This window comes from Brienomyrus brachyistius, chromosome 14, assembly GCF_023856365.1.
Source record: "Brienomyrus brachyistius isolate T26 chromosome 14, BBRACH_0.4, whole genome shotgun sequence".
In the NCBI taxonomy this organism is placed as follows: Eukaryota; Metazoa; Chordata; class Actinopteri; order Osteoglossiformes; family Mormyridae; genus Brienomyrus; species Brienomyrus brachyistius.
This window is the reverse complement of record NC_064546.1, coordinates 22,506,701-22,517,468: the sequence shown is the minus strand read 5'-3', so window position 1 is coordinate 22,517,468 and position 10,768 is coordinate 22,506,701. Positions and strand designations below refer to the sequence as shown.

The following is a 10,768-nucleotide window of genomic DNA, read 5'->3' as shown; positions in this document are numbered from 1 at the left end:
AAGACAAATGCTAAAAGTAAAAAGTAAAACAAAAAAAAACACTGAAAAAGGTCACTGAAGATAGGTTAGCGTGAAATAAACGCAAATCCCCTTTAAGTTGTAATAGGCATTAAAATAAATGTTTTTTTTTTGTTTGTTTTTTACCAAAAGCCAATAAAATAAACCGTTATTAGTATCATTACTTAGATGGTGAGACGAGCTGAAATTGTACAGAGGGAATCAGACAGGGAGAAAGCGAAAGTGTTTCATTAAACCTCCTCACGCCAGATGACGGTGAACATGGGGGGGGCTTGTGCAGGACTACCTGGGGGTGTGGGGGACACTGCTATCCCTGATGCCCCCACCGACATGCCATCGATCACGCACCTCCCAGCAGACACGGACAGCCCAACATTGTTTTTCATTTTAGAACCCGAGGAAGCAGTAGCCCCCCCACCTCCCCCCACCACAACCACCCCCAAAACAAAGCGGAAACAGAATAAATGGTGCCGGTGAGCGGGGAAGGACGAGCCGGCCTGTAAATGCAGACTGATCTATAGCTCTGCACGGCACAGCGGTAGCGGCCTCTTCGGGCTCGTTACCGCCACCGCGGGCCAGTCTCCGCCAGGAAAGCCCGCTTGACCCCCCCCATGAAAACCGATACCGGATAGCGGACCCCATACTGCAGGAGACACATGGATAAAAGAGAAAGAGGGAAAATGCAGCCTCACACCTCCGTGTCTGGCTGGCAAGGAGGACAGCTGGGATGCAGTTTGGACGACGATCTCCAAAAACCGGGACCCCCGCAGCCGCCTGCCTGCTTCCGAGTGGAAAATGTCTGGCCCTGCGGCCCCTTATCACTTATCTGAGCATTTTCCCCCCTGAAAATACCCCTCTGATTGTTATTACACAGAAACATGCACAGCGGCAGCCAAACAAATTCCTGACGGGTATATTGAAAGGCACACTAACATGCTTACTGGGAGCATAAACATACATGTTCGGGTACATAAACAAAAATGTCTGTTAGAGTGCTGAAGGTTCATTTTACTGTGTGCAGGGTGGAGGGTAGGGTGTAGGGTACAGGATGGGAGGGTGTAGGGTAGAGAGTAGGGTGTAGGTACAGGATGGGAGAGTGTAGTGGAGAGAGTAGGACATAGGGTGTAGGATGAGGGGCGTAGGGTACAGGATTTGAGGGTCTCGGGTAGAGGGGCAGGGTGTGGGGTGCAGGATGAGGGCACCCAGATGTACTCTCACCTACACAGTCGACATTGAAGAGGCTGAGCGTAGCAGCAGCAGCGGTGCGGTCCAGGGATGGGAGGCCGCTGAGCACTACCTTGACGATGGCAGCTTGAAGGCTGAGGGGCAGCAGGGAGAGCAGGAAGATGGGCAGGTAGGTGATAAAGCGCAGCCGGCACAGCACCGGTGTCATGAGCCGGCCCTGCGGGCTCGCCGCCATGCGCTCGATTGTCGGGAACAGCAGCAACGCCTTTAGAACCTGCGTGGGGAAGGGAGTAGTGTCTGAGCGCAGGCCCACGATTCACAGGCATGCCCTACAGACCCACAGGTCTGTACAGGTCTCAACTCAGCTAGCATGGAGCAAAAAGGTTAAGAACTACTGTTGTACAGGCGCAATGGCACTCTTTTACCATTGCTGACCAGTCATTGGGTGACCGGACTCCATCAGAGATGAATACGATGCTCCATGATGCATCACACCAGCATCATAAATCTCCCTGCCCCAGAAGTCAGCTGCTCCCAGCTGAACCACCTTCTGTTACTTTGATTTGAGCTGCAATAAAAACCTCAAAAATGGCAGGAAGCATCTGAGGAAAGGCATCCGGATGGATGGAGAAAGAGGGGGAACCAAAGCCCAAGGGGGCGGCACAACATTCACACAGCCACATCTTCTGCCATAGTAGAAGGTGCTCAAAGTTCTCAAAGGTACAACAGCACTGCCCTTTCTTGGACAGATCCAGGTTGCATGTTTCAGCTCCATAACAGCTGGATTTATTCAGATAGGAGTGCACTCTGCGCACACACACACACACACACACAAACTCACAGACACGCACAAACATGAACACACACACACACACAAAGATGCACATACATTAACAAACACACAAGCACACACACACAGACATACAGGCACACACACACGCACAGACATGAACAGACACACACACACACACACACGTACAGACATGAACAGGCGCGCACACACACACACACAGACATGAACAGACACATACACACAGACATACAGACACACACACACGCACAGACATGAACAGACACACACTCCCATGTAAACATTCAGCGGGGCTCATCTCACCATGCACGCGAGCCATGAATATGCCAAATAAAACAGTTTATAGAGGGAGAATGTCTCTCCCTTCACTCATATGCTCACAGCCGTCCGCATCGCTAAGGATGAACAGTCGCACAGATGAGTCATTTTACATTGCAGTGCAAAGCAAGGCTGAACCTACGGCTGCAAACTGGGCCCAATTATTCCCGAGCTGGGCCAATAGCCACCACTAGCAGGATGGGCCACAGGCATGGAACAGGCCAGAACCCAGTCAGGCACAACCTGCTCTCCACATCGCCCTCTGGAGGACCGCCAAGTCATAATCCCAACTGATCTAGTTAATCAATCAACAGAACATTTAAATCATAACTATTTATGGCATAAATATGTTAAGTCAGGCACACTGCCTAGTATTTTAAAAAGTATTTCCACACTTGGTCAGCCGCTTAATTGGCCTAACGACTTTATCAAATGCTCAGCTGGAAGTTCTACACACATAGCGAGAGTTGCAGGAAGCAGAAGCAAAGTGAGGCTCCATGCCGACTTGCGGGGACCCACCAAGCCACTGAAGCAGACCAGTGCCTTTACATCTACAGCTGCAGGTGCTCCCAGTACCACGCGGCCACCGGAAACAAAGCGATGGGGCAGGAACACGGGGGCGGGTAATCGGCACATGCCAACCAAGGACCAGGTGGGGGTGCCGTCGCCTCTGGGGTCAGCTGGACTCCACCCAACGGCCCAAAGATGCCGCACATCAGGGCGGATGAGAAATCAATGCTCATTATGACAGGTTTACGGGCATCAAAATGCGGGTTGAATATAGGAGTGCTAGAATGTCATAGGCACAGGTCAAATGTGTTCATGGGTCATGTGATCCCACTCATCCAATGAGCAGCGACCGCGCTGGGGAGTTGGCAGGCCACCGGTGCAATATGAGGTCCAGCCTTGTCCGTTTTGTTTCTCCCAGAATGAGAAGCATGAGATAGAGGAAGCTGTGAGGCAGAGGAAGCAGGTGGGGAGGGAGGGAGATGGCAGGTTGGAGGACCAGGATGCACCTGTCCCTGGCTGGCTGGCTGTAAAAAACAAAACAGGACTCATCAGACACGGCTGAGAAGTCCGCCGTGCCGGGACCCCCCCCCCCCACCGACCAGCCCATGTCTCTGACTGAGAAGAAGCGGGCCGCAGGACTCAGGCTGCCCCCAAAACTCCCCCAGTGCATCAGCAAGGGTGTGAAGGGAATGAGGATGCAGGCGTCATGCAGTCATCCGTCTGCCTGGGGAAGCTTAACAACGAAAGCTCACCACAGAGACCTGAAGACGCCGACATACAGTCTGTGTGCAGAGAAAATCCCACTCTGGCCTAAACTCAACATGCCAACGTTCAGGCTGTGTGCGGAGAGAATGTCTGCATGTGTGTGTGTCTGTCAGTATCTGCGTGTGCATGAGTGTCAGTGTTGCTGTCTGTGTCTGCGTGTGCTTGAGTGTGAGTGTGTCTGCGTGTGCATGAGTGTGTGTGCGTGTGTGTGTGTCTGCGTGTGCTTGAGTGTCAGTGTGTCTGTCTGTGTCTGCGTGTGCATGGGTGTGTGTGTGTGTGTCTGCATGTGCTTGACTGTCAGTGTGTCTGTCTGTGTCTGCGTGTGCTTGAGTGTTTGTGTGTCTGTCTGTGTCTGCGTGTGCTTGAGTGTCAGTGTGTTTGTCTGTGTGCGTGTGCATGAGTGTCAGTGTGTGTGTGTCTGTGTGTCTGCATATGCTTGAGTGTCAGTGTGTCTGTCTGTGTCTGCGTGTGCTTGAGTGTCTGTGTGTGTGTGTGTGTCTGCGTGTGCTTGAGTGTCAGTGTGTCTGTCTGTGTCTGCGTGTGCATGGGTGTGTGTGTGTGTGTCTGCATGTGCTTGACTGTCAGTGTGTCTGTCTGTGTCTGCGTGTGCTTGAGTGTTTGTGTGCCTGTCTGTGTCTGCGTGTGCTTGAGTGTTTGTGTGTCTGTCTGTGTCTGCGTGTGCTTGAGCGTCAGTGTGTCTGTCTGTGTGCGTGTGCATGAGTGTCAGTGTGTGTGTGTCTGTTTGTCTGCGTGTGCTTGAGTGTCTGTGTGTCTGTCTGTGTCTGTGTGTGCTTGAGTGTCAGTGTGTCTGTCTGTGTCTGCGTGTGCATGAGTGTGCGTGTGTCTGTCAGTATCTGCATGTGCATGAGTGTCAGTGTTGCTGTCTGTGTCTGCGTGTGCTTGAGTGTCTGTGTGCCTGTCTGTGTCTGCGTGTGCTTGAGTGTTTGTGTGTCTGTCTGTGTCTGCGTGTGCTTGAGTGTCAGTGTGTTTGTCTGTGTGCGTGTGCATGAGTGTCAGTGTGTGTGTGTCTGTGTGTCTGCATGTGCTTGAGTGTCAGTGTGTCTGTCTGTGTCTGCGTGTGCATGGGTGTGTGTGTGTGTGTGTCTGCATGTGCTTGACTGTCAGTGTGTCTGTCTGTGTCTGCGTGTGCTTGAGTGTCTGTGTGCCTGTCTGTGTCTGCGTGTGCTTGAGTGTCTGTGTGCCTGTCTGTGTCTGCGTGTGCTTGAGTGTTTGTGTGTCTGTCTGTGTCTGCGTGTGCTTGAGTGTCAGTGTGTTTGTCTGTGTGCGTGTGCATGAGTGTCAGTGTGTGTGTGTCTGTGTGTCTGCATGTGCTTGAGTGTCAGTGTGTCTGTCTGTGTCTGCGTGTGCTTGAGTGTCTGTGTGTGTGTGTGTGTCTGCGTGTGCTTGAGTGTCAGTGTGTCTGTCTGTGTCTGCGTGTGCATGGGTGTGTGTGTGTGTGTCTGCATGTGCTTGACTGTCAGTGTGTCTGTCTGTGTCTGCGTGTGCTTGAGTGTTTGTGTGTCTGTCTGTGTCTGCGTGTGCTTGAGCGTCAGTGTGTCTGTCTGTGTGCGTGTGCATGAGTGTCAGTGTGTGTGTGTCTGCGTGTGCTTGAGTGTCTGTGTGTCTGTCTGTGTCTGTGTGTGCTTGAGTGTCAGTGTGTCTGTCTGTGTCTGCGTGTGCTTGAGTGTCTGTGTGTGTGTCTGCGTGTGCTTGAGTGTCAGTGTGTCTGTCTGTGTCTGCGTGTGCATGGGTGTGTGTGTCTGCATGTGCTTGACTATCAGTGTGTCTGTCTGTGTCTGCGTGTGCTTGAGTGTCTGTGTGCCTGTCTGTGTCTGCGTGTGCTTGAGTGTGTGTGTGTCTGTGTGTCTGCGTGTGCTTGAGTGTCTGTGTGTCTGTCTGTGTCTGTGTGTGCTTGAGTGTCAGTGTGTCTGTCTGTGTCTGCGTGTGCTTGAGTGTGTGTGTGTGTGTGTGTGTGTGTGTGTCTGCGTGTGCTTGAGTGTCGGTGTGTCTGTCTGTGTCTGCGTGTGCATGAGTGTGGTTGTGTGTGTCTGCGTGTGCTTGAGTGTCAGTGTGCCTGTCTGTCTGCGTGTTCATGAGTGTGTGTGTGTCTGCGTGTGCTTCAGTGTCAGTGTGTCTGTCCGTGTCTGCGTGTGAATGAGTGTGTGTGTGTCTGTCTGTGTCTGCGTGTGCGTCTGCGTGTGCTTGAGTGTCTGTGTGTGCTTGAGTGTGTGTCTGTGTCTGCGTGTGCTCGAGTGTCAGTGTGTCTGTCTGTGTCTGCGTGTGCTTGAGTGTCAGTGTGTCTGTCTGTGCTTGAGTGTCAGTGTGTCTGTCTGTGTCTGCGTATGCATGAGTGTGTGTGTGTCTGCGTGTGCTTGAGTGTCTGTGTGCCTGTCTGTGTCTGCGTGTGCTTGAGTGTCTGTGTGCCTGTCTGTGTCTGCGTGTGCTTGAGTGTCAGTGTGTCTGTCTGTGCTTGAGTGTCAGTGTGTCTGTCTGTGTCTGCGTATGCATGAGTGTGTGTGTGTCTGCGTGTGCTTGAGTGTCAGTGTGTCTGTGTGTGTCTGCGTGTGCTTGAGTGTCTGTGTGTCTGTCTGTGTCTGCGTGTGCTTGAGTGTGTGTGTCTGCGTGTGCTTGAGTGTCTGTGTGTCTCTCTGTGTCTGCGTGTGCTTGAGTGTCAGTGTGTCTGTCTGTGTCTGTGTGTGCTTGAGTGTCTGTGTGTCTGTGTCTGCGTGTGCTTGAGTGTCAGTGGGTCTGTCTGTGTCTGTGTGTGCTTCAGTGTTAGTGTGTCTGTCTGCGTCTGCGTGTGCTTGAGTGTCTGTGTGGTCTGTCTGTGTCTGCGTGTGCTTGAGTGTGTGTGTGTCTGTGTCTGCGTGTGCTTGAGTGTCAGTGGGTTTGTCTGTGTCTGTGTGTGCTTCAGAGTGTGTGTGTCTGTCTGTGTCTGCGTGTGCTTGAGTGTCAGTGTGTCTGTCTGTGTCTGCGTGTGTATGTGGGTCTGCACATATGTGTGTTTCTGTCTATGTGTGCGTGAGTTTCAGTCTGCGTCTCCAAAACTGTGTCTGCAATTGTCTGATGTCCATGCGGTGCTGGTAACCTTTGATGTGCAACAGTGCTGGCAGTGATGAGAAGCAGCGCCTGGTCCTGTGGGGTTAGGAATGTGGGCAGGAATGCTGAAGAAGATGGGAATGTGGGGAGAGCGCCTCCACCTCCACCGGCAGCACCCATGATATTGGATCTGTTGGTGCCCACACTGCACAGAGGGCATCCTCCGCCAGCAGCACCGTCATGGTACCGGACCTGCCGGCTCCCGCACTCTGCAGAGGACCTCCACCTCCGCGGGCAGCACCATCATGGCACCGGACCTCCAGTCTCTCACGTTCCAGAGGACCTCCACCTCTGTGGGCAGCACCATCGTGGCACCAGACCTGCCGGCTCCAGAGGGCTTCCAGCTCCGGGGCACATGCAGCACTGGCAAGTGAAGTTGTGCAAAGGACGCTGGGGCAAAGCTCCTGGCCAGTGAGACAATAACGCCACAGCCTGAAGGTTATTAAGCTCGTTTCTCTGGATTCTTGTTCCGCACAGTAACTACTGAACTCAGGGACTCCTTCCAGGGTGTCTGGTAGCTTCGAAGCTACCCAGGTCTCCCTTTCCTGCCATAGAGGTCCCTCGATAAGCCCCAGCTCCCTGGCTTCGTCACGCCCTTCATGGACCCCCACACCTGGAGCCCGGGATGTCCCGGCCCGTCTGTTGTTTTTGGCCCAAATCCCACCATTCAGTGAGTCCAGGACGAGGACCATGGCGTCTGACAAGGACGAGGGACATACAGCTAGGTCATGTGACAAAACCTACTCACCCAAAAACAAACACAGCATGTCATTTAAAGCCAACTCTGTTCGGGAAGCTTTTCAGAAAACTGCCTCCACCTGCAGCACATTTACAGACTTCCACTGAAGTGAGGCTGATGGCTCCCTCATATCCGAGTGCCAGGAAAGAGAGTGCAGGTCCGCTAATACGGGGAAACGCAGGGGTGCCAAAAACAACGGGCGTGTAAATAACGGTGCCAGGAACTTCCTGGGTACCGACGCTCAGTATAGTTCAATCCTGGAAAATTATTCAGTGAATGGCTTCACTGAATTATTGGCTTCACTGAATTATTCAGCGAGTCCAATCAGGTTCCTGGAGGTTTATTCAGAGAATGGCATGGTCCAATCAGGTTCCTGGATGATTATTCAGAGAATGGCGTGGTTCAATCAGGTTCTTGGGTGATTATTCAGAGAATTGCATGGTGCAATCAGGTTCCCAGATGGTTATTCAGAGAAAACATGAGCAAACTAGACAGAGCAACACACAAGCTGGCAGGCGGGTCTTTCAGGAGGGGATCCTGGAGAGTGGCCCCACCCCAGACATCCACAGCCCGGGGCTGGATTCACACGCATTTCTGTTATCATAACACGGGGGTTAATTGGTGGGGGCTGGGGGAGGCAGCCGTTAATCACCGGCGAAGTTGTAAACTACAACTCCACACCTCTTTATGGGCTGTAAAAGGTTAAAAGTATGTTTAACAAGGAACCTGACTCTTAGCGCAGGGGCCGGGCCGGGGTGGCCGGGGCAGGGTAGGCCAGGCCTCGTTAATTACCTCCGCTCTTCCCCATCCCTCATGACATGCTGGCTGGTGAAGGGAAAGCAGAGCAACTGGGCTGGAGTGAGCATGCCCAGCTGGGACCCAGGCTGATGCCTCATCACACCACACCATGCTGAGGGTCCCGTACACCCCATCGCACGATGCCACGGCGAGAATCCCGTACACCCCATCGCATGATGCCACGGCGAAAATCTCGTACACCCCATCGCATGATGCCACGGCGAGAATCCTGTACACCCCATCGCACGATGCCATGGAGAGAATCCCGTACACCCCATCGCACGATGCCACGCCGAGGGTCCTGTACACCCTGTCGCACGATGCCACGCAGTGGGGCCCATACACCACCCCACTCCACACCGTACCAAGGGTCCGGTATGTGCTGCCACACCGATTACAGGAAATGCAGAGTTTTCTACAACTTAATTAAAGTCATCCCACTAGAACAAAAAACCGAGGGGGGGGGTCAGCAGGCGGGAAAACAGCTGGATGCTGGCAGACGTTAAACAGCCGGCACTGGGGGTCACCGGGGCAGCGACGTGGACGTGACCTCCTGCCCCCTGTGAGTCTTCCGGTTCATTCCGGCTGTTTTTTCTTCCCTGGTTCGCTGCAGACGGCACGTCGGGCAGCACCCACGGCACAGGCTGCCAGATGTGGTCCCGATGCCCCCCCCCCGTGCTCCAATAAGCTGCTTTATTCTCCCATAATTCCATGAATAAACATCACTTACCCTGACACTTCACGCCTATAAGCCCTCTTTATTTTGATCAGAAGGTCTGGTCCTGCTGACCGCTGCCACTCTGCTAATGGTTTCTAGGAGGGAAAACAAAGAGAGTCCAGAGGACAGCAGGCCACCACGGCCCGGCCCGGCCCGGCCCACTCCCTCCGGACTCCACAGCTGCCAGCCTCAGGGCTCCATCCAAGAACAAGTACGACCTCCATGGATGTTCTCCGCAAATTCCTCTCTCAGAACGCAAGCTCTTTCACCCTGGTCACTATTCTGCCCCCATCCCTCGGGAACACAAAAGAACAAAGAAATGTAACTTCAGCAGAGTCCTCCACAGTGTGCGGTGCTCATAATCACGGGGGGGGGCATTGGGGGTGCTGGCTCCTGCAGTTACAGGACCGAATGTGCCGAGGCCCCACCCCACCTTTCCACTCCCTGTGAGGCCACTGTCAAAAGGCAGGGAGATATTTTAAGTGGTTCTTAAGTGGCCGGGTCCGGCCCGCTTTAATCACTGTGCCTCAACCCGAGAGGCGGGCCTGACGAAAAGTGTAAATGATGCACCCCCCCCGGCTTACAAAGCCACTGGCATCCATTGTTTTCCCCATCTCCTTCCAGCCAGTGCCCCCCCCCCCCCGCTGCATTCCTGACGCATATTTCCAGTGACCCCTGTGCCGTCGGCTCTCCCGGGCCGGCGTCCAGCCGTATCCCAGCTCTCCCCACTCCTGCCCGTTCTCACGCCTCGGCTTCCGGGGACTGACACCTGGAGTCGGATTGGGCCACCGGGGTCACGGTGCTCCCAGCCAGGGGGCAGTTGGGTCCATTTCCCCAGCGGGATCCAGTCCAGTCTCTGCTGGTGGATCCTGCGTGCATAGGTTTCATTTGGGAGGTTGTGTCAGGAGGTAGGAGGGATGGAGCTGCAGTCATTCCCAGACCCGCTACTCCAAACCCGCTACTTCATGCCCACGGCTCAATCCCCGCTACTCCACACCTGCTACTCCACATGCCTCCTATTCTGTGTCCATTACTACACACCAGTAACTCCATACCCGTTACTCCACAAGTTACTCCATGCATGTTACTCTGCGCTCATTACTCCACACCAGTTTCTCAGTGCTCACTACTACTCCACAGCTGGTACTGCACATTATTGAATGCTCAGTATTCTGTGTCCATTACTCTACACCTGCTCCTCCATGCCCATCACTCCACACCAATTATTCATTACCCACTACTCTGCGCCTATTACGCCACACCCAGTACTCCGCGCCTGTTACTCCATGCCCATTACTCCCTACCAGTTACCCCACACTCGTTTCTCCACACCAGTCACTCTGGTAGAGTGGCGGCAAGCAGGCCGCGGAGCCAGCAGAGAGGCCATGAGCCTGGCAGAGAGGCCATGAGCCCGGCAGAGAGGCCATGAGCCCGGCAGAGAGGCCATGAGCCTGGCAGAGAGGGCATGAGCCTGGCAGAGAGGCCATGAGCCCGGCAGAGAGGCCATGAGCCCGGTGTAGAGGCCATGAACCTGGTGTAGAGGCTATATGCCCGGCAGAGAGGCCATGAACCTGGCAGAGAGGCTATATGCCCGGCAGAGAGGCCATGAGCCTGGCAGAGAGGCCATGAGCCCGATGTAGAGGCCATGAACCTGGTGTAGAGGCTATATGCCCGGCAGAGAGGCCATGAACCTGGCAGAGAGGCTATATGCCTGGCAGAGAGGCCATGAGCCTGGCAGAGAGGCTATATGCTCGGCAGAGAGGCCATGAGCCTGGCAGAGAGGCTATATGCTCGGCAGAGAGGCCAT

At 54.0% G+C, this 10,768-nt stretch overlaps 1 protein-coding gene across 4 annotated transcripts in view; it reads right to left on the bottom strand.

Annotated features, from left to right (window-relative positions):
* Window positions 1-569: 569 nt before the first annotated feature.
* The window catches only part of ldah (lipid droplet associated hydrolase), a 48,548-nt gene continuing 38,349 nt past the window's right edge, over window positions 570-10,768 (bottom strand). Inside the window, exon 5 of one of the 4 annotated variants that reach the window (XM_048975236.1) lies at window positions 570-1,477. In XM_048975236.1, coding sequence (XP_048831193.1) covers window positions 1,022-1,477 — 456 coding nt within the window. In that variant the 3' untranslated portion in view covers window positions 570-1,021. The remainder of the gene's footprint in view (window positions 1,478-10,768) is intronic. The other 3 variants (XM_048975235.1, XM_048975237.1, XM_048975238.1) reach the window with 3 other exon arrangements.